Source organism: Alligator mississippiensis, chromosome 5 (assembly GCF_030867095.1).
Source record: "Alligator mississippiensis isolate rAllMis1 chromosome 5, rAllMis1, whole genome shotgun sequence".
Classification (NCBI taxonomy): domain Eukaryota; kingdom Metazoa; phylum Chordata; order Crocodylia; family Alligatoridae; genus Alligator; species Alligator mississippiensis.
In genome coordinates this window covers 23,879,215-23,901,363 of record NC_081828.1, presented here as the reverse complement: position 1 = coordinate 23,901,363, position 22,149 = coordinate 23,879,215, and the positions used below count along the sequence as shown (strand labels likewise).

General features: G+C 41.5%; 1 protein-coding gene across 9 annotated transcripts in view; it reads right to left on the bottom strand.

The window, feature by feature from the left end:
- The window catches only part of NEXN (nexilin F-actin binding protein), a 42,574-nt gene extending 21,821 nt beyond the window's left edge, over positions 1-20,753 (bottom strand). The window contains exons 1-5 of one of the 9 annotated variants that reach the window (XM_059727982.1): positions 20,509-20,753; positions 3,471-3,540; positions 1,437-1,628; positions 1,162-1,237; positions 895-1,043 (exon numbers count right to left, since the gene is read on the bottom strand). In XM_059727982.1, the coding sequence (XP_059583965.1) occupies positions 895-1,043; positions 1,162-1,237; positions 1,437-1,628; positions 3,471-3,497 (444 nt within the window). In that variant the 5' untranslated portion in view covers positions 3,498-3,540; positions 20,509-20,753. Of the gene's footprint in view, positions 1-894; positions 1,044-1,161; positions 1,264-1,436; positions 1,629-3,470; positions 3,543-20,171; positions 20,333-20,508 lie in introns of those variants that run through there. The other 8 variants (XM_059727976.1, XM_059727975.1, XM_059727973.1 and 5 more) reach the window with 8 other exon arrangements.
- Positions 20,754-22,149: the final 1,396 nt, after the last annotated feature.

The window sequence follows — 22,149 nt, the reverse complement described above, 5'->3', positions numbered from 1 at the left end:
CCCACTTTGGAGAGGAGCAGGGGTTCAGAATCATCCCACTGCCTACTGACTCCTATTGGTTAGCTGCTCAGCCTGAGGGCTTTTCAAACTGCTCTTCTGAGATGACTAACTGCCCACGTGTTGTCAAAGCAGTCTCTGTGCCCAACTCTGCATTCTGGACTCCATTCCAGGAGCTTGGAACTACAAGTCAGGCATTACATAGCTTAACTTTGCAAGTGCCTAAGCTCCTTACAACAGGGAGAGTGGGGAAGAAGAGGACAGACCTCATTTCTGAGTTCTAAAAGATAAAATTAGGCTTGAGGGCATCAGTTAGAGTTGGAAGATAGCCATTTCAATATTTAACAGTACTGATATCCACAATGACAGAATAAAACATGATTGAACCATCACCCTTGTAAGTTAAGTAGCATTTATTGTACAATTAATCTACAACAGCACTTATAAGTCATACTCAGTAATACACTTATAAGCAGAAAGTAGCATCTTGTGTCTGGAACAAGGGCTTACCCTTGTTAATATAAGGAATTATTTAAAACTGATTTACTTGACTCTATACACTTAACTGTAAATCCAATCCCAGGTCTATACCAAGCCTGCACCTGTCTGGGTCACCCCTATCCCCATTTTTAATCAGTACCAGGCTTTACCCATAACTCAAATTCAATATTTAACAAAATGTATATCCCAACTACTACTCCCATAAGTTTTCTTCAGGGGAAGGAGTTTATCTCCACATCCATTTTCTCCTTCATAGACTGCAGTCTATTTACCTGCTGTTAGAAACCTAAATCAAATCCTCATGTTGACCTGTGGATCAGTGCAAAATAGGTTTGTGGGGTTTTTTTCCTACTTGCTATGTACTTACTATTTTTATTTTGATCAAGATAAACTTACCTCCTGGGCTTTTTTTGCCAATTCTCTCTGAATTTTCCTTTTCTCAATCATATCTTGTTCAATTCTACGCTTTCTTTCTTCTTCCATTCTTTTTCTTTCTTCTTCTTGTCTTTGTTTCTCCATTTCTGCATACTTGCCTTTAACAGTTCCTATATATATATATATATATATATATATATATATATATATATATGAATGACAGAATGTAATAGTTTTATCTAATATTTAAGTCTCGAATTACGTAATCTTTTAAACCAAGTTTCTTACCAATAAGCTTTGGAACATAAGCTTTCTCTGTTTTAGACGTGTCGTCGTCTTCATCAGAAGCGAGCTGTTCTTTCATCTAGTTAATTAAACAGAGAAAATAAACTATCCTTAAACATTAGAATACAAGATGCCATTGTTACATAAGATGATACAAAAAAACTGAGTCTTATTTTCATTACCTTGAAAAATTTAAAAAATTAATTTAAAATTCTTACATAAAATACTGAACATTAGAATAAAATAATTAAAGCAAAAATATTTGCAAATAAAATGACCTCCTGCTTTCTCCTGTTCCATTCTCTCTCTCTAACATATTGTTCTTTTCTTCTTTGCTTTTCATCTCTAGATCTCCTTTGATTTCTTTCTTCCCTTGCTTTCTGCATAGCTTCAAATTTATCCTTTACATCACCCTTGCGAAGTTTAGGCACATAGGATTTTTGGACAGGTTTAGATGAAGAAAGCAGAATCTTGGTGAAAATAAAGGAGAGATGAAGATAAGAAAAAGAAAGTTGAAACAGATGGAGAGAAATTATGAGATACAGACTGAATTAGAAAGAATGTAAGACTCATTAAAACAGAAAATACATATGAGATAATGATATTGTGCCACTAATGTCTACTGTTTGACTTTATCATATTTGTTTATAATCAAGTAGCAATAAACACTAAGAAATAACCTAGGTTTTTGTTAGATTCAACTACAGGAGTCCCATTTAATGGGTGAATATGTAGTTAAAACCTTGAAGTTTGAAAACATGTCCTTTTGGTGTCCATATAATTATAAAGTACATTTCCATATCACTGCTTTAGAATTACATACACCCACAGTGAAAACAGAAAGATATACTTGACTCTATTCTTAGAAGCAAGACTAGAATTTAGATTTTAAAAATACGCAAAGACATTAGCATCACATTTTCTAATGTGCATTTTTGGGTTTTTTGTTCAACCTTGTAACGAGTCGTCATTTCAAAATAGAAAAGGATTTTCTTATTTCCTTTAAAAATGTAAGCACATGATAGTAATAGGCAATCACTGATCCTCTGGATCATGGTGAATGCTGAAGAGGTCTAGTCAGGTGCTTGATGAATCCACTTGTATAGAGCCCATCGCACCAAGACCTTCAACGTGTACATCTTGATAAGAGTTTGGAGGAGTGGAGGCTGCCCAAGACCTACCATCCCCCCTTTAGACCACTGAGACAGAATCCAAAGACCAGACTGAGTCCAGATGTTCAGTGTCTCGATGGTTGTAGCTTCTGCCAGAGAGCAACAGATAAGACCTGTTGCTGACTGCCTGACACCTCAGTGAGGGTGCATTTCTGTCAGGGTGATGCCCCTTAGCCTATCTCCAACCAAGGAGTACCAACAAGGCAGTGGGGACTAGGGGTTTGAAACACCCTATGCTTGCTTCATTCTGGAGGTTGCAACATGTGGGATTTTACAGGAGCTACCCCACCACTAGTCGCCCTGCCATGTTGCCACCAGGCCCTCCAGTCAGCTGCAGCTTACGTTCATACCCAGAATCAAGCACATGATATCTTTAATAGTAAATTAATATATTTATATTTTAACTGATTTATGTTTTAACTTAATAGGTGTGTACACTACAGCTGAGATGCTAAGCTCACTTGTCTAGTGGGGACCTGTTGTAGATATGGCTATTTCTATGCTCTCCTAACCTTTCTGTTAGGTTCCAGTTAGCATTTCTGTTGGTTCCAGTTAGCACACTGTACACGCTTCTTATACATCTTCAAGGGCTCTGTCACTTTATATTTTGGTAACACATAATTTGTCAATAAAGAATTACGAGTCAGTGGAAAACATGACTGAAAGTGCTGTTCTGTGTTTGATGTGCTTCTCATCTCAGTACTACATGATATCACAGTGTCAGCTATACTTGCTTTCATTCCTGTCACTGAGTTAGCATCCAAAATATTTTCTAGCAAAATTAAAATATTGTAGTCTTCATCATTTTTATCCTCAGCACTGTACTATCTTCCCTATGTTGTATCCTCACTTTGGATATTCACTTCCAGGTTTATAGAAAATCCAATGTCTTGGTTTTTTACACTGGCAAGAAGCCCAACACATTCCAGCAAATCAGATAACATGCCTTTTTTCAATCAAGTTGTTCTTTTCAAGTGCTTCTCTAGTCTTAAAATAACTGGGTACATTGCCTTTCCTTCTAGGGAGCTTTTCCTCTATTAGCCATTTGTAGCTTGAGGCTTAAAACACCAATATTTGTTTTTTGTCAGTATCATTTGTAAATTATTACATGAATTAGAACATTTAAAATTTGATACATACCTCAGCCTTTTGTGCAATGTCATTCATAGTTGCTCGTGTGTGATCTGACAAGATACTTTTCAATTTTTACCTAGAAGAGATCATTGCATACCTGCTTAGAAAGACTGATGCTTTAGCTGGAGCTTCTATCACTTTTTCTAAAAAAAAAAAAAAGCTCATGTGTACTTAAAATGCTGTACCACAACTTAATCTGACCAGCATACAACCGTATTTAAATGCACTGTGATTCAGTACCTGTGATATTTCTTGTAGGAAGCTCAATATTTGTGATACATATCACAATGTCATGTAACTCTGAATTTTAGTAATTCAATATTTGAACACGTCATAAATATTTCAATATGTATTGAGGTATCAACATTTATCTAAAAATGATAGTTTCTTCTAGTACTTTTGAAGCAATAATTGTGCATATTGTTATTACTAATGGGGGGGAAGAAGTTTAAGTGAAACTTGAAGGACACAGGTATAACTTCTTTCTGCACCATAAACTTCCTATGTAATCTTGGGCAAATCACTAATCTTTTTGTGTTTGTTTCCCATCTGTAGCAACACTTTCCTGTCTCATGAGAAGACAAGAAGGGGGTTATATACTGCATTTACTCAAATCCAAGATGAAGTTTTTTCCTTCATTCAACATGGAAGAAAAAAAGCCCCTCATCTTGGATTTAAGTACAAAGTGCTGGGTCAGGGCCAGTCAGAGCCACAGCAGCCCCTGCCCCCTCACACCCTCAATCTACCTGCCTCAGTCTCTTCCCCGCTGCTGTTCACTGTCAGTCACATCTTTGGCCCCATTCTGGCATTGAGCACATGGAAGTCTGGCCCTGGCCCGGCTACATGGCAGTAGCTTCAGTGAGGCTGGAGCTCTTGTTACTGCAACTACCTGCCCGGCCGTGTTGAGGCCAGAGCTTCCATGTGCTCCATTCCCTGAGCCAGAACAGGGCCAGAGCCACACCTGACAGTAAGTGGCGGTGGGAAAGGGGGGGCAGCCCCTTGTCTCCTCCTGCAGCCTGCCCCCTACTACTGTAGCAGTGGAGAGGGGCAGTTTTAAAATTACGCTCAGATAGATTCTATACATGGAAAATTGTTACAAATTTTCCATGTATAGAATCTAATTACTGGAGGTCATCTTAAATTCAAAGCAGTCTTGAATTCGAGTAAGTATGGTAAATTTGTTAATGTGGTCTGAGAACCAGAAATACTGTTTTCTTGATCATTTGTTCAATGTTTAAAATACACTAAATGTGTTGGGAGCCTGATCCAAAGTTCATTAATGTCAATCAGAAGGCATTTCTTTTAGTGGGTTTTAGATATAGGCCTAATACAGTGTTGCCAAAGCTTGTGGGATAAAATTCTAAAATAGTTCTCCACGCATGTATGAGTTTGTAATTAAGAGAAATGGGGGATATTTTTCCTCCAGCAACTTTTAGCTGGGTGGAAGCAATGCCTTCTCTTCCAACTGAAGGGACTATAAGAATATGAGCTTGCTTTGAGAGGCTCTGCTGAGCACAAGCTCTTTCCTACCCCCAAGCTACAAGGCTTGTTAGGCTGCAGCCTTTTCCTGGCAGGGATTGCTGTGTTCCTCCTCCTGGCAGGCAGGAGCCTGCACCCAGCTGAGCATCATTTTTGCCTGGGCCCCACCTAAACTGACTCGAGTGTTGGTTGAGCAGGAGGGACCTGAAGCTTTAACTGGCTTGGATAGTAGTTTCCTTCTTTCCTTTTAGGAGGACATGGACAGCTACATGGGAGGCAGGGGCAGCTTGGAGTGGAGGGTGGGGAAAAGGCAGGATTTGTGGAAAAGGAAAAACCGGGGTGACAGTGTGAGTGGTGAGGTGAGTTTCAGACAGACAGAAGAGCAGTTAGAGGAACAGCAAGGGGTAGCAGGAGCAGGAGAAAGAGACTGTTGGGGGAGACACGCTAGAAGTCTGATAAGGAAGAGGAGAGGCTGGAGGGGATTGTAGAAGTGAAGTGTTGCATGGTCCCTGGAGACTCACAGCACTGGGCAAGAGTCAGTCAAGATAAGCATCTGAGGCAAGAGAAATCCAGTGTAACTTGCTGCAACGTTTATGTATTTTGTTGTCAGGAAGGCTTGGAAGAAAAGCAGTTAGTCTTGAATTATCTGGAGTAGAATGAATGGGCAAGAGGAGGAGGATTTCTGCCTCCTCCCCAGGATTTGAAGTATTATTACCCCAGTGATCACAAGTACATGCAACATCAGGGCAATGTTCTCTACTTAGAAGCAAACTATGCACTTATTCAATATGCATAACTATATAGCATGACTCTGACCCCAACTTTTGCCAATTGTTTATGCTACACCAAACAATAGTTATTTCCATGTTAGTCAAAAATTAAATTACATAAATGAATCAGCTTTTCAACTCCATAAATGCATCAGCTTTTCAACTCCATGCTCTCTTTGTAAAGCAATTGTAAGCTAACTGCATAATTGATTAAAATAACTAAGAACCAGTTTCAAGGGGTCTAAAGCAGCCTGGAGCTAACTAGATTCCACGCATTTCAGGGTGTTGTTAGAGGCATAAGGCATTGTGAGAACAAGGTCGCTAGCCTTAATGAGATGCAAAAATCTTATCCCAAGCTGTTCCAATGTAATGAGCATTGTTTATACTGAGTTTGTGTACAAGCATATGCTGGGGAAATGCTAAGCCTTTTTCTCAGTCCCATATAATAAGTACAATATGTAGTTGTAGAGTACAACTTCTCATTTATGATGCTGTGAAACCTGTTTAGTGAGGGAAATATATATTTTATGGTAAACCGCAGTTTAAACGTTCCCTAGAAAATGCTGCATTTTGCTAGTGTCAGATCATTATGCCTTCTCTCTCTAATATCAGAACTCTTCGTTCCAATTAGTGAGTGTTTAGTTCAAGTCATAACATATAGAATAACACAACCTGCACACCTCCCCAGCAGGAAGTTCCACAGGGGACCCTGCTAGTCCATCAGGAAGTCAGCAAATAGAGAAACTGAACCCAAGGAAATGCAGGATGCCACCTAGGGCTTTAGGAGTTCACAAGCCATTTGCATGGAGCTGGCGAGAAGCAGGGTAGGTTTGTATCGCATTTGGTACACTGTCTCTGCTTTGTAAAGGAGGATTCAGTGGGGATATGCAGATCATGTTTTTGAAGCAAGGCAGGAGGGCATTTTTTCTTTTTTTGCACCCTGTCTCTGCACAGGAGGGTGAAGGGATCATCAAGGATTAAACCAGAAATGGACATAAAGACAATAAGAGATGGTGGTTAGTCAGTGAATTCAAAGATGTTTCATGGTTGGTAAAGGAAACCAGTGGAATTACAAAACTATATTCACAACATATAAAGAAATGGATTTGTTGATACCGTGAACATTATGCCAAATTACATTTTTACCTGTTTTCAATTTGCCATGGTGTTAGTAAATGCATATGGAAAAGAAACCATACCTGAGGGCAACTATAATTGTTCTCTCAACCCAGTGTCCTCACCTACTGCTTTCCTTGCATGGTAAGATTGTAAAGCTTTTATCTGTGCCTTAATACCTGCCTTCTTAAAGGACAGGTTCTGGGGTCCAGAATAATACAGCAGTGCTGTCTTCCATGGTCACATGTTGAGCAAGAGCAAATGCTATACTTCTTATGCTAATTTCTTGGTTTTTATCAAAAATAAACTAATTGTTGAAGGACTTAATTGTAGAAATTAATATGCTGTTCTGATTTACAATCTCAGTATTCTGCACTGACTGGGAAACTCCTTGGAAATTTATGCATTACCTCATGGGAATTGACAATAAATGATTTTTGTTCCTCATTGATCAATGTGCTTGTCGCACTCATACTGAGAATATATTTAGCACTTGTACCTATATTCACACTGAGAACATAATTATTTAGCACTTGTAACTTTATTATTTTAATAAAGTATTATATAAAAGTCCCCAAAGTGAAAACAGCAAGGGAAGTGGTGAGATCTTCTGAAGAGCACAATCTTAATCCATGGGATTTTTCCTACCCCTTGAGGTCAGTATAACCCTTGATCAAGACACCTTTGGAGTTTGATGCCAGACCAGTTTTTCATTCAATCTCTTTTTCAGTGACAAACTCTAATGCAACCAGCATAATTCTTTATGGAAGAGAGTCAGCGAGGCTAAGTCAGCTCAGGAAATAGAATAAAAAAGGATGATTTTACAAAAAGAAGAAGAAAAAAATCCTGTTTCTATGGTTGCTGTATTGAAAATGCATTGAATATGCAGGGGAAAAAAATATTTCTATTTCCTTTCAGTTACTAACCTCTTATATTCTACCAGCAATGGCACTAGCTATAATAAGGTGCTCACATAGATGACATTTTTTGCATGATTGGGCCCCTGAAAGCACTCTACAGCCCAGACGTAACACACATGCACAGCTGCAGAGTGCTTTTAAAGTGGCTGATCATGTGAAAAATTAATCCTTGCTGAATCAGCTACTTAAGGCACTCTAAAGCAAAGCACATTAGGAAATTTGTATTTCCTTGAGGGTTAATTTTTTGGGTGAAGGGCAGGGCTCTCAGTAGGGGAGGGACGGAAAGGAGCAGCACTCAGCTGCCAGCTGTTTTGCTCGGCCTGAGCTGGAGGTGGAGGGAGTGGAACAGAGCCCCTCACCTCGTGGGCCCAGTCTATCTTCCCCCAATATCCCAGCCAGGGCAGCTGTGGGAGGGACAAGGCAAGGGTGCTCTGTTCCACTTCCCTCTCCAGCTCAGGCTGGGCAAAACAGCCAAGAAGTGGGTGCTGCTCCCTTCCCTCCCTCCTCTATCGACATCTCTGGAGCTGGGGTGGGCAGGGCTGGGGGGAGGAGCAGTTCAGCACCCTTGGGTCCCTGCCTGCTGGCCAGGAGGGTGTAGGCAGGCTTGATTTCCCTCCTTTCCCTCCCCCCAACCTGAGAGTCAAATGTCTCCTGCAGGGGAGGGGGGCAAAGGGCTCTAATCCATGGCACTATATGAAGCCTCATGAGTTCAAACACGGACTCTACATGAACAATTATCTATTAGGGCTAGACTAAGAACACTACCATATTTACTCAAATATAAAATGAGATTTTAAGCAGGGGGAGTGGGAGGAAGAGGGGGTAGGCGACTGCTGTGCCTTTGACCCTGGCCTTGACCCCATGTTTGGGCCAGAATCAAACCCACAGCAGCTTCCTCCATTTCCCCTCTGTAGTTTCTGCCTCCCAGCCCACTTCCTTTTCTCCCCCTTATTGCCTGGCACGGCTGGGCTCCAGCTCAGGCCGTGGTCTCTCCCAGGGACAAAGCACATGGAAATTCCTTCTCCTTCTCTTTCTCCTTCTCCTGCCTGGCCCGGCAGCAGCGCCAACACTTACATGGCCAGCAGAGGGCAAAAGGGCCACCTGGCCTCCGCCCCAGTCACTGCTGTCATTACTGTAGCAGTGGAAGGATGGAATTCAAGACAACCCTCCAATACTTAGATTCTATACCTGGAAATTATAACAAACTTATAAATTTTCAAGATAGAGAATCTATTTATTGGGGAATTTTCCTATATTCAGGGTCATCTTTTATATTGGAGTCAATGCAGTATCTTTATTCCACTTGGGTGGCTGTGAATATGTTTGGTAATGAAGAAAATAACTTAACAGATCTGGTCTGAATAAGTCAAGGGTCATATAGAAAAGAGTCTCTCATTACCAATCTTCCACATTGCAGAGATTCTAGGTAGTCAGAATGCACCTGTAAATTGGAAATGCTGACTACAGTAACTTTTCATACTTAGTGTGACAAATATCACAGGAAGATATGGACATACTTGATTCATTGTGGCCATTCAGCTAAAAGTGTTTTAATGTATTTTACTAGAATACAAAAAACAGAACAGAAATGTTAGTGTTTTGAAATGGAAGCTGACACCTGAGCATTCTTTAATTTTGATATATTCATGTATGAAAAGACATACTGATTGATATAAGCAGGGATAAAAATCGTAGGAGCAATCAAAACAAACTAATGCTAAATGTAGTGTAGAGGAAATGCTATAAAGAGGCATGTCCAAAGATAGTGACATACTCTAATCAAGAGGCCAAACCATTTGTTTATGAATAAGCTAAGCAAATTACTTGTGGTATAAGAGTGAATAAGCCTTGTTTGATTTTAGTCAAACCCATGTCAAGTTTCTAAACTAGTGGTTTTGCTATTAAGTGTGTTCATGTCTATAATTATGTTGTCAGGCTCTGTAAAACTATCCGCTATGTGCCAACTGCTTTAAGTACACACAGTTATTTCTGAAGACTGCCTTCCATACACGTTCATGTTCCAAATTAATGGTTCATCTACTCAGTTTTCAAGCATCAATGTTTCTTGAACATCTTTACATTTTTTTCCTAGGAAAGTGCTAGCATGGCTTCAAAACTTTTCAGTTGGGACCAAATAAGCTGTTCATGCTAAAACTAAGGGTAAAGAATGCACATGAAAATACTTTTTGCCTGAATCAGGCTTATGCTTTATATGCAATACCTATGGAAGTCAAATTTCTTTTCGCTAACGCTCCTAATAACCATCACTACTTAATGTAACTCCTCTTGCATTTTTATGTAATTACTTAAAAAATGAAGTCCATGCTTTGCAATGAATTATGTCTGAGTGCAAAGTCTACTTGTGCTTGCAGAACTAGGATACAAGTCTCTTCTCTTCTCATTAAACCATTGTAATGGGAAGTGGAATTATACAGTTTAGCATTTTTAAATAATTTGTAAAGGATCACTTGTCAGGTAGGGCAGATCTATATTTAAGCTTGTTTTAAAATAATTAAAACTAATACTTATGAAATTTAACATGTGAATGGAAAAGGCTTTGTACAATAAAAATTGTTTGCCTGCAGTATATATACTAAACAAAGCAACTAGTAAAATGATGCAAACAGAGAACCCAACTAATCCATTTTCATTGTTAAAAAAAACTGAACTGCAAAAAATCCAGCTAAATAAATTGCTAATTATTTTTAATGGATTTAAAGGCAGATCATATACAATTTGAATCTGCTTAAAACAATTAAGACTTTGGGAGGAAACTTCTAGAATTCAATCTCTTCACATCATAGGCCAGCAACTCAAATGGTTAGCATCTCAGCTCTTACTGCTGATAGTGATAGGAATACATTTTGTTACTTTAAACTCTATAAAAAGCGGATACAACTAATGTTAGCTGAAACAAGCTTTGAGCTCTATAATGCTCTCTGCTTTGTGCTTATTAATCAGTTGTGAATAGTAGTCATTGTGGTTTGCTGAAGTAGCGAAAGTCATTTAAACCAAGTATTTTAAAATTATTCTAGAATCCTAAATGTCTACTACAGCTGCTGTAGCTAAAATAATCAAAAGTCCGTGGAAGCCTAGCAGCCCCAGAGCTGATGTGGTTAAGGCATACCAGTTTCTGGAGTCAATGGCCCATGAAAGATCAATGCAGCTAACAATGTCCAGCTAAATTTGACTCCCCAGCCCAAACGCTCATTTAGGTTAATGCAGAGCAGCCCTTGTCACAAGGCTAGAGTGGGACTTAACGCACACCTCTGGACCAATAATAGCAAGATCTCTTCCGGTATGAACAAATGTTACCTTTACAATATTTATGGGGCATTTCAAGTATCTTTAAAACATTTCAAGAGGCAAACATGCAGGTATGCATGCCCAGTAAATGAACTGGCCAAAATTGTACCTGGAGGAATCTGGTACTATTTTATACCAATATTTTCCACATTACATCTGCAACCTTGTCATGCTAATGGCTTAACCACCACTCTTTGAAAGCTGAGAGAGACTGGTATGTAATTCTGATATGCCTAGGGATTCATAGATGTAGGGTCAGAAGGGACCTTGCAGATCTTCTAATCCGACACCTGCCCTGGGCAGGAGAGAAAACTGGGCTCAAATGCCCCCAGCTAGGTAATGGTCAAGCCTCCTCCCAAGGTAGGAGCCAGCACTACTTCCCTTGGAAGTTGGTTCCAGATCCTAGCCGACCTGACTGTGAAGTAGTGCCTCCTGATATCTAGCCTGAATCTACTCTCAGTCAATTTATGGCTGTTATTCCGTGTTACTCCAGGAGGCGCTCGGGGAAACAAGGTCTCTCCCATTCCCCGCTGGCCCCGCCTACTAAGTTTATAGACAGCCACCAGATACCTTGCAGACCAAAGGAGTCATAACAACAAAAAATAAGAGTTTGTATGAAAGTAAATACAAATAATGGCATGGTTTATAAGCCGAAAAATTCTTAATGACTTCAGTTACTTTATATAGTCTTTGGGTACAGGCGACAGGTGGTCCTCAGACTTATGACACAATTGGTTCCTGAAAACCTCATCTTAAGTCAAAATGAGAAAATCAGTTCTGAATTACAACAAAGGAAATAGTGTTATAAATGGGGGATTGGTTCCTGAACCAAGGCCTGATACTCTATTGCACCAAAAATAACCTAGAGTTTTGTACTCAATCAATTATAGATGAATAAAATACATTAATGTATTTATATTGTAAATATAAAGCCCTCTTCTGGAGGGGCTGGACGTGTTCAAACCAGCAGGTCCAGACGCTTTCTACCCCAGAGTGCTGAGGGAATTGGCAGAGGTTATCGAGGGGCCCCTGGCACAGCTTTACAAGCACTCCTGGTGCTCGGGCCAGGTGCCAGATGACTGGAAGAAGGCCAATGTGGTCCCCATTTTCAAAAAAGGGAGGAGGGAGGACCCAGGCAACTACAGGCTATTAGTCTTACTTGGATGCTGGGGAAGCTCTTTCAGAAAATTATCCAGGAGCACATCTGTGAAGTCAGCAGGGAGATGATGCTCAGGGGCAACCAGCATGGGTTCATTAGGGGCAGGTCCTGTCAGACTAACCTGGTTGCCTTCTACGATCAGGTCATAAAATCATTGGATGCAGGTGTCGCGGTGGACGTAGTCTTTCTGGATTTCAGGAAGGCCTTTGACACTGTCTCCCACCCCGTTCTCATTAAAAAGTTGGCAACTGTGGTGTCAATGCCTACACAATCAGATGGGTCACAAATTGGATGAAGGGCCGCACCCAGAGAGTGGTGGTGGATGGGTCATATTCGACCCGGAGGGAGGTGGGCAGTGGAGTCCCCTAGGGCTCAGTCCTCGGGCCCTCACTGTTCAATTTCTTTATTAGTGACTTGGATGAAGGGGTGAAAATCACCCTGTTCAAATTTGCTGACAACACCAAGATTTAGGGTGAGGTGGGCACACTAGAAGGGAGGGACAGGATACAACTGGATCTAGACAGGTTACAGGGGTGGGCAAATGTGAATAGGAGGGGATTCAATACTGACAAGTGCAGAGTACTGCACTTGGGCAGAAAGAACCAGCAGCATACCTATAGGTTGGGGAGCTCCCTTCTTGAAAGCACAGTGGAAGAACAAGATCTCGGAGTCATTATCAATTCCAAAATGAACATAGGCCACCAATGTGAGGACGTGTTCAGGAAGGCCAACCACACCTTGTCATGCATCCACAGGTGCATCACAAGCAGGTCCAAGGAGGTGATCCTCCCCCTCTATGCGACACTGGTCAGGCTGCAGTTGGAGTACTGCATCCAGTTCTGGGCGCCACACTTCAGGAGGGATGTGAACAGCATTGAGAGGGTCCAGAGGAGGGCCATTCACATGATTGGGGGGCAGCAGGGCAGGCCTTATGAGGAGAGGCTACAGGACCTGAACCTGTTCAACCTTCACAAGAGAAGGCTGAGTGGAGACCTGGTGGCCATCTATAAACTTACCAGGGGGGATCAGCGGGGAATGGGAGAGAACCTGTTCCCCCAAGCACCTCCCAGAGTAACAAGGAATAATGGTCGTAAGTTGTTTGAAAGTAGGTTCAGGCTGGACATTAGAAGGCACTATTTCACAGTCAGGGCAGCTAGGATCTGGAACCAACTTCCAAGGGAAGTGGTGCTGGCTCCTACCCTGGAGATCTTTAAGAGGAGGCTTGATAATTACCTAGCTGGGATCATATGAGCCCAGTATTCTCTCCTGCCCAGGGCAGGCGGTCAGACTTGATGATCTACTTAGGTCCCTTCCGACCCTACATCTATGAATCTATAAATAGCAACCATATTGATTTGGAAAGACTTCTTTGAGGTGCTGGACTTTTTGAAAGGCTTTTGGTTGGACTTTTTGAAGGGTTCTTGGCTGGAGTCTTCTCAGGAGTCTTGGCTGCAGGTTTTTCTGGAGTCTTGTCTGCTTTCTTTAAGGAAGTGTCCAAGGAAGTTTGGACAGATGTTCTCCAGGGAGATGGGCAATGCAGCAAACTTATTCACTGGCATGGCATCATGTCAGATCAAGCGTTGTAAAGTCAAAACTGATGTCAGAAAGTTGAAACAGGGTGTCAATTTATATGCGTTGTAGGTGCGAAATGTTGTAACTCACAACGTTGTAAGTCGAGGACTGCCTGTAACTATCTTCTGACAAAACCCAGAATTAACCAAACTTAAAATACCTTTGGCTTTTGTTTTTGTAATCATCTCTTCCAAAGTAAAGTTGATAAGTTTAGTGACAACATCCTACTTGTGGAATAGTAAAAAAACTAGAAGGTCAAGTTTGGCAAAGTTATGTAAACTGTTGTATAAAAACACAGTACTCGCTCAAACTGGGTTCCCATTTGGGCTGTCTTCAAATTGGTGATAACATGCTGAAATATTGTGTCTAGGAACTCCGATGCTATTTTCAAGCATTTGTGTGGACTCTAGGCTCCTGTAAATGCCTGATTCCAGCATCCTTCAGCATTGCATTTTATGTAAATAATAAAAAAACAAAATCAGCTGTACTGTACATACTGAAGAGAAACTCTATAAGTAACTTCACAAACTGGTACAACTATTCAACCTACATTTAAAAAAAATACATTTAAGTACTATGGGCTATATATATGTTCAAACCTAAAACTGTCATGAGGTTCTAGCAGTTGTAAATAGCTGCACTTCAGCTTCACACTGATAAAGACATAACAGACTATGGTACGGCCCACCCTCAAAAGGGAACAGCTGAAGTTTCCTTTACCAGGCACAAATGATGGGAAAACCCTCTTGGCAATTACTGCTACCTGAGCATCCAGCAGCAGGTGCAGCTCCAACATGTTCAGAGCCTGTGAGAGAGTGGTATATTTTGGAATCTGCAATGCTGATTTGTTTGCCATTTTTGCTGGTTGTATTCCTCTATCCTAAGCATCTCTTTACCCGTAATATGGTATGACAGCCAACTGGCTCTAATCCATTCTGAAATTATTTTTTGACACTAGGAAAATCATTCTGCTTCCACCATCTATTTCAAAAGATACAAAGATATAAACCAGTGCTGTTTCATGTTATATATGCTTCAGTCCATATATGCCCTCTAACTCCTATTCCTACTAATGATACACAGGGTGACCATATGGCTAGTTTTTACCAGGACTATCCACTCCCCACCAACTTCTTGGCATGCTGAACTGAGACTAGGGCTTGGAGACAGCTGAGTTTACAGGAGGAGGCAGGGAGGAAGGAACAGAGGGCTGTGGGATACCAGAGGTGGTTCTGTTTTGATAATCGGGAAATAAGGCTACCCTAATGATATATCTTCCTCGAACAGGAATGGTAGAAAAGAACAATGCTGCCCAACAGCCCGCCTTATAAGTGACGAGCAATTGTCTGATACTACTAATTATAATCTTTCACAAAAAAGGAAGAGAATTTATTTGAGTGACTTCATCCAATGCTGCTGGAATCTCCTACCATATCAGCAATACTTAATGAAAAAAAGATTGGAGAGAATCCACACAATCTCTCTAGAAGACTGAGAACTAAACCAAGAAGTTCTGAGGACTCCAGATAGGGATAAAAATGTTCTACTAAAACATGTTACAGCATTCCCCAAAATACTAGTAATAGTTAGAAAAATAGCATGATCAAAGGGTAATTTATCAAAAAAATGTGACGAGTGCTTCTTTAATAAAAATCACATCTTGCTATTAATGCCTTCACTGATCCGCTTCGCACAGAAACTATTACTAATTCTAAATGTCTTACAGTTGTGTATCCCACATTTGAAAAAAGAAAATTTACCAGGGAGAGTTCTGCAACAAAAACGAAGCCAGAAGCCTGTAGGTTTTCCTCTATAACTGGAAGCTAAGTTGTTATTTTTATGTGTTCTTAGTTTTTCAAGTGAAATTTGTTTTCCTGAAGTCACAGTTACTGTTCCACTCCACAGTTACTTGATACCTCATGGTAGGACCCCTCCCTCCCACTGGAAATTTCTTTCTGTAGAACACTCATCATTAGAATAGTGACCAAAGGTATGATGGAGAGAAACTCCATTGATGATTTTTCTTCTTGGACTCTCCAGTCACAGCAACCCATCACTTGCCTACATGACATTCATCTATAAAGTTATTTCATGTTCCAGTCCTTGAGTAATGTAAAACAATATCTCGGAAAATTTTAATCTAATACTGTTGTTAATCACACTCCCTGGACTGTTCCACCTCTCAGGAAGGGGAGCCAAATTTCCATCCTGAGATTTACAGGTCTAGTTCTTCCTCAGGAACTGAATAGCAGAACAAACACCATAATTTAGAATAGACTGGTTGGACATCATGGAGAAAATGATTTCTCAGAAGACTAAAATGAACATTTCAGCTCTGTTGCTGTATCAGTATTACAAAACGCATGGAAAATTGGGTAGTAGATTAGGCAATGCTATTGGATTAGTTGTTTTGTGAGAATATCTGAGTCACTGAGTAGGGTTGTTGAAAAGAAATCAGGTTGACTGTTTCCAAACATAACTTGCTTATCTCATTTGTTCTAAATAGAAAAGTGTTAACCTAAATGTGATGTAATCCTAGCAGGGAAAGACATTACTTTTTCAGCTTTTCTTTCACTCAGCACAAACTCATTAGTATTCATAATTATATAAATGTAGAAAAGCTATCAAGGAAACATCAATGATTTATTTTGTACCAACTCTTAAGTCCTAAAATCTGCCTATTTTAAATGTAGTGTATTCCCATATATTCAGAGCTTTTATTAAATCATGCTATATCTTTTCAAAATACTTTCTCTGTCATCGATAGAAATCCCAGGCAGATTAAGGTAGCATGAAAATCCAGAGCAATTATGTTAAAACTGAATATCACACTTGGGGAGCAAGGCTAAATTTCTGGATATTGTTTGGGAAGTTTTTATGTTTATATCTTACTTTTAATACTCTACCTGCTTTCATAAGTCTATGGCCCCCGCCCCCCCAACCTTCCACTAACATTTACTGCAAGTTGCTACTTGTTGGGAAGGCAGCATACAAATCTAATACATAAGTAACTGTCCTTATTTCTAAATTTGTGTGCTCTGCTTGTATTTGTTTGAAAGCATGGAAACCTCTATTTATCGATAGATTAGTGAATGTCTCTATATCTGCTAAAAATGGAAGATGCCTAGGTAGGGATCTAGTCCATTTTCACTGTACCTCTAAATAGAACACTACTTTTACAGACAATGGAAGAGAAAACTAGGATAAGAACTAGCCAGTTCCTCAGTAATTCCTCTTTTCAGTAGGCCCCCCTACTGTCTTACTGGCAACTGTGAGTTATAAATAAGCCTTTTACAGCATAGGCTATGTTATGTTTACCATCTGTCTCCTTTTTGTGATCAACTTGCAGAGAAGATTCCTTTCTATTAGGAAACCATATTTTGAGACTTGGAAACTTATTACTTGTGGCCAAGGTTCTGAGGGGAGGAAAAGCCAGCTCCCCATGCTAAAAGAATTAAATAAAAGCAGAGTTTAATAAAGCTGAGGGGAAGACAAAGGAAAGGAACAGTATCCCATCCTGCTCACTGATCATCACTTGAGTTCTGCTTATGTTCAGATCATAACTTTATTGAACTGCAGCTTGTAAAATAAAAGATGAATGCCTAGTTTGAAACTAATGAAAGGACTGCGGGGCTTGGGTACAACTTCACCTAGTGCAAATTGTCCTGGCTCAACTAAGGCTAATGAGGGGAGATCACAGGAGCTATAGCAATTTACACCAGCTGAGCATCTGCCCACTAATCCATATACTGCATTTAGTCATTAAAAAGTTGTCTCACATTTTTGCTATTTTCAGATCATGAGAGAAACTGTTCCTCCCCCAAATTTACATGAAATGACTGAGCTAGTGACAGATTGATAGATATTGCTATCTCTAGCTCAAAGGTAAATGTGTACGTAGTTCTACATTATAGCCAAAGTCTTTATACTGTAGTAAAATAAACTTGGCAGCTATTATAATGGTGACTTAGATTATTTTGAAGATACTCTATAATAATAATCTATATTAAGAGATTCTTAACAAGGACATTACTGTATTGTTTTAGCGCTGTGTCCAAAACTAAGATAACATCTTCTGCATGAAAAAGTAGCCTCTTCTCACACATCATCTGCCTTTCTCATGGGATCAATCCTAAAGGCCACAGTGCAGGAGAAACAGTGAGGTGAGATAGGGCTGATGTTGTCTTACTTGTTGACGGTCCCCTTGGACTAATTCTGCCAAGACTTCATGTACCAAAACACTGGCCAATCTTAACTTAGGGTGATATCAAAATACAAACCAATGTCTCTTTAAGTGAAAAAGCAGTACTAAACCACAACTTCCTACACTATTTCAGCTGCTGGAACAGAATAGAGAGAAGCAGATGTGACCTAAGAGGTACCTTGACTCTTGCCAGCTAAGACTTGTTAAGATAAAGGTTGCAACCCTGTAATGCAGAACCGGAGAGACCAGGGATCTGTCTGTCCTTACTGAAATGTGGAATACTTCATTCCTGCAACTTCAATATAAACCTTATGGTCAACTCCAAATAGAATACACTGTATCAGCCCAGAAGTGATAACTACATAGGGCACGTTGGTTATGTCTTCATCTGAAAGGAAAGGATAAAGTGTCCCAGCTGTATGAAGATGAAGAGCATTTCTGGCTATTATTTCTGTTGGATTGTTCAGGAGCAGTGTTGGTGCCAACAGAAATCAGCAACTTCATAACACCTTGATCGCACTGACAGTGGACTTACTCCTCAACACAACATGAGGTCATAGCTCCTACTACTTCCTGAAATGCTTTCCTCTGCATGCCATCGTCACCTCATTGTCAGATTGTCTGACCTAGTTTTTTTTCCCACATAGGTTCCAGCTTGCTTCAGATGTTAGAACAGCTGGAAAATGGCACCATCTCTTGACAGCTTCAAAGCTGAGTGTTGCAATACTGTGTAGACCAGTGTGTCTGCTTTCTTCCATTTAAGAACGTAAATCCCCCTTTACAAAGTCTTCCAAAAACTGCTACTAGAGAAAATATTTCTTAGGCAGATATTATTCAAAACAGTCTTAACACACAGTTCTCTCTCGGTGTATACTTCCAGAGTACAGATTGTTCCAAAAGTTAATAAACTGGTTAAGACGACGGCCACTTTATTAGCAACACCACCTTGATATTCATGTGTGGAAAGTGTCATGTGATATGCTATATCCTCTTCTGACCATAACTGTCTGCAGTATGTAACCTGGAAATATATTTGGATTAGGGGGAAGTCAAGAAAAAATGCAAGCACTCAGCACCTCCTGCCTTTCAATTTTTGTACCCACAACTCTCTTTTATAAAGTGACTTAAAAGAAAGTATGGATTTGATGTAGTTTTCTCTCTATTTTGATCCATACACCAAGTACTCTGTGATTTATATAGGGATCAAATCCATACTTTCTTTTAAGTTACTTTACAAAGCACAGCTGTAGGTACAAAAACGCAAGCACTCAGGACCTCCTGCCTTTGAATTCTTGACTTGTAATCTTTATTTCTGATTATCAGCTCCTCTGATTTTCTCCCATAGCTACATTTTCCTAAGTGGAACTAGAAGTTTTGCCAATATTTTGCAAATATTAGGCCACAAACTAGAACAGGCCAATATTTTGCAAATCGCAAAGATTAAAAATCCAAAGGATTTATCCTTTTCTCCAAATTATTTCTCACATTCAATGAGTAAGATTTTTTTCCTCTGCACTAAATGAAATGCCAGCACAAACTCTGTCTGGAAACAGGCTCCCTGAAACACAACATTCAACTTGAAGTAAAATAAATATGCAAATGCACGGTGACAATGAACATGCCAGAAATTAGCGCGTGGTACAAACCCCTCGTACACGGTCTGCTACTGGATTACTGTTCAAAGCCAAAGGGCCAAAAGCGAGATTTTCATTTAAAATAAATCATCTATCCAATATCAAAGGTTACCACTTAGAAACTATTAATAGCAGCCTGCAGCGGAGAACAGAGCGAGGAGCTGACCCCCTCTGCCCGACCCCGTCCTCTTCACAAGCGCAGGTTCGGAAAAGGTTTTCACACGGGCGCAGCGCGGTGGGTGTCCGCTCTCCTGTCGTGACCTGCCCTGCCCTGCCCTGCCAGCAAACACCTCAGTCGCCTAAATCATTTTCGTCCCATTCATAATGTTTCTTGGGCAGCTGTTACCAGCAGCTAGAAGCAGGGACACGTGCTTGAATTAAAAGTAGAACAAGCCAACAAAACCCATCCTGGGCTCAATGAATTAAAACTCCTACCTGGAGTTTCCTGTTCTTCTAGGAGGGCCCCCTCACCCGCCCGCCCCGGGCAGCCGCGCCCGCCAGGTCCCGCTCCGCCCCACGGCACAACCCCGCCGGCAGCTCCCCTCACCTTCCGCGGCGGCGGCGGCGGCGGCCTCGCCCGAGCCGGGGTGCCCCGCGCGCCGCGCTCCCGCCGGAGGGGCTGCCCGCGCGCACGGAGGCTCCGCTGCGCGAGTGGCGCCGGGCCGAGCCCAGCCCGCGGCTGCTGCCGAGGTCGCTACCTGCAGGCGGCCCCCGCCCCGCCCCGGCAGTCGGCGCGGGTGCTGGCCCGGGCCCGGGCGCTGCAAGTTTCCATAAAAGTCCCTGAGCGCGGCCCGCGCCGCCCCGCCCCGAGCCAGGGGGGCTGCAAGACCCCGGCCGGGCGGCCAGGCGGGAGGGAAGCCCCGGCCTCGCCCCCCGGCGCTCACCTCGCCCCGGCTCCGGCTCCGGCTCCGCGCGCCCCGGCCCGAGGGAGCGTCTGCGGGCGGCGGTTTTATAGCCCCTCGCTGGCAAGCGCCTAATAATAGGCAGTGACAGGTCTCCAGGCTGCGGGAGCGCCCCCGGGCCCGGCCGCTCCTCCGCGCTGGGTGCGGGCTGCGCGGCCCCCGGGGCAGGGGGCTGCTCCTCGGTCTGCTTTGTACACGCCTGGCGCACGACAGCGCCCCTCGGCCCTCCCGCCGTGACCTTCAGTCAGGGACACTCACAAGCAGGGGCCTGGGGGGGTTAACCGAGACACAGAGAGAGCTCTGCCCCTGCACCTCCTGCAAGGCCGGCCCACGGGTAAGACGAACACGTGCGCCTTTGGGCCAAGATAGGGCATGAGCTCAACAGTTTTCGATTATGAAAAGTGAAAAGACAGATTGATAATAAAATACATCTATATATGTCTATAAAATACCTCTATATAGCGTATAGCCTGCTGAAACAAACTCTTATATGATGTGTTTCCATCTTTACAACTTGTTAAAACTTGTTAAAATTCTGCTTTTTTATGGAGGTGTTACTAAAGCAATGCTGGTTATGAACTTGGGAACTACGCTTGCTTACACTGGGGCGAGAGCATCTTCACTCTACTAGTGGGAGATGAAGGCCTAGCAAGAGGATATCAAACTCCTTCGCAGAAGAGGGCTGGATACAATATTTAGTTACAGTCTGGGAGATTTTTATGATTTTGTATTCCTTCACCCTCAGAAAATCTCCTACTGAAATTAGGGAAAAGTTTGCATCAGAGGAGAATGCATAACCTATTACCAAACATGGGAACACAAGGTATCTGTAAACTAGGACTTGAAGGGGCTTCCTAAACCACTGAGTCCAGTCCCTTGCATTTGCAGGCAATTGTTGACCAAAACAATCCCCCAAACAACCACTTCAAATCATCACCTACAACTACAAGGAGGAATATCCAGAACACCCTACGATACACCAGAGCAGAAACACCATGTCCTACCATTCCAACGTCTGAAAAGAAGTTGGTTAATACATATTAATTGGGAAAATATGCCTGCCTTTATTTCTGATCTTTCTTTCCTTTCTTCTTCCCTTTGTACAGCTTCTGTTCCTCCCCCCACCCCCTTTTTTGCATTTTCTATCCTGCAGCAATTTTGAATTTTCTCTTTAGGATTACACTCCTCCACCCCACCTCCATCTCCTACGACGTGTCATTATTAGCCTTAAAGTTGAAATGAACAGAAAATAGAAACATTCCCCTTTTGAGATTGAGGCAGGCTTCATGACAGTATATTACATGCCACACATTCAGAAGGCTGTCAGCAGCCTTGAAGGCTAAAACCCTTTTTTAAAAAACAAATCTTTACATTTTGCCCAATATCACTTATATTAATATAGCACCTAAGATCCCCACTCATAAATTGGAACTCTTGTAGGAACTGAAAAAACCCACCAAAAACTGTCTTAAGGACCTTAGAGGCTCATAAAAGAGACAATAGCCTATTATACAAAGACATGAAAGTACGTGATTCAGGGGTGTATTTGGTAGTGGTATTGGTCTGAGACAAAAAGAAATGCAAAACTCTAGAATTCTTGGTTCAGAAATGCTACTTGTTATT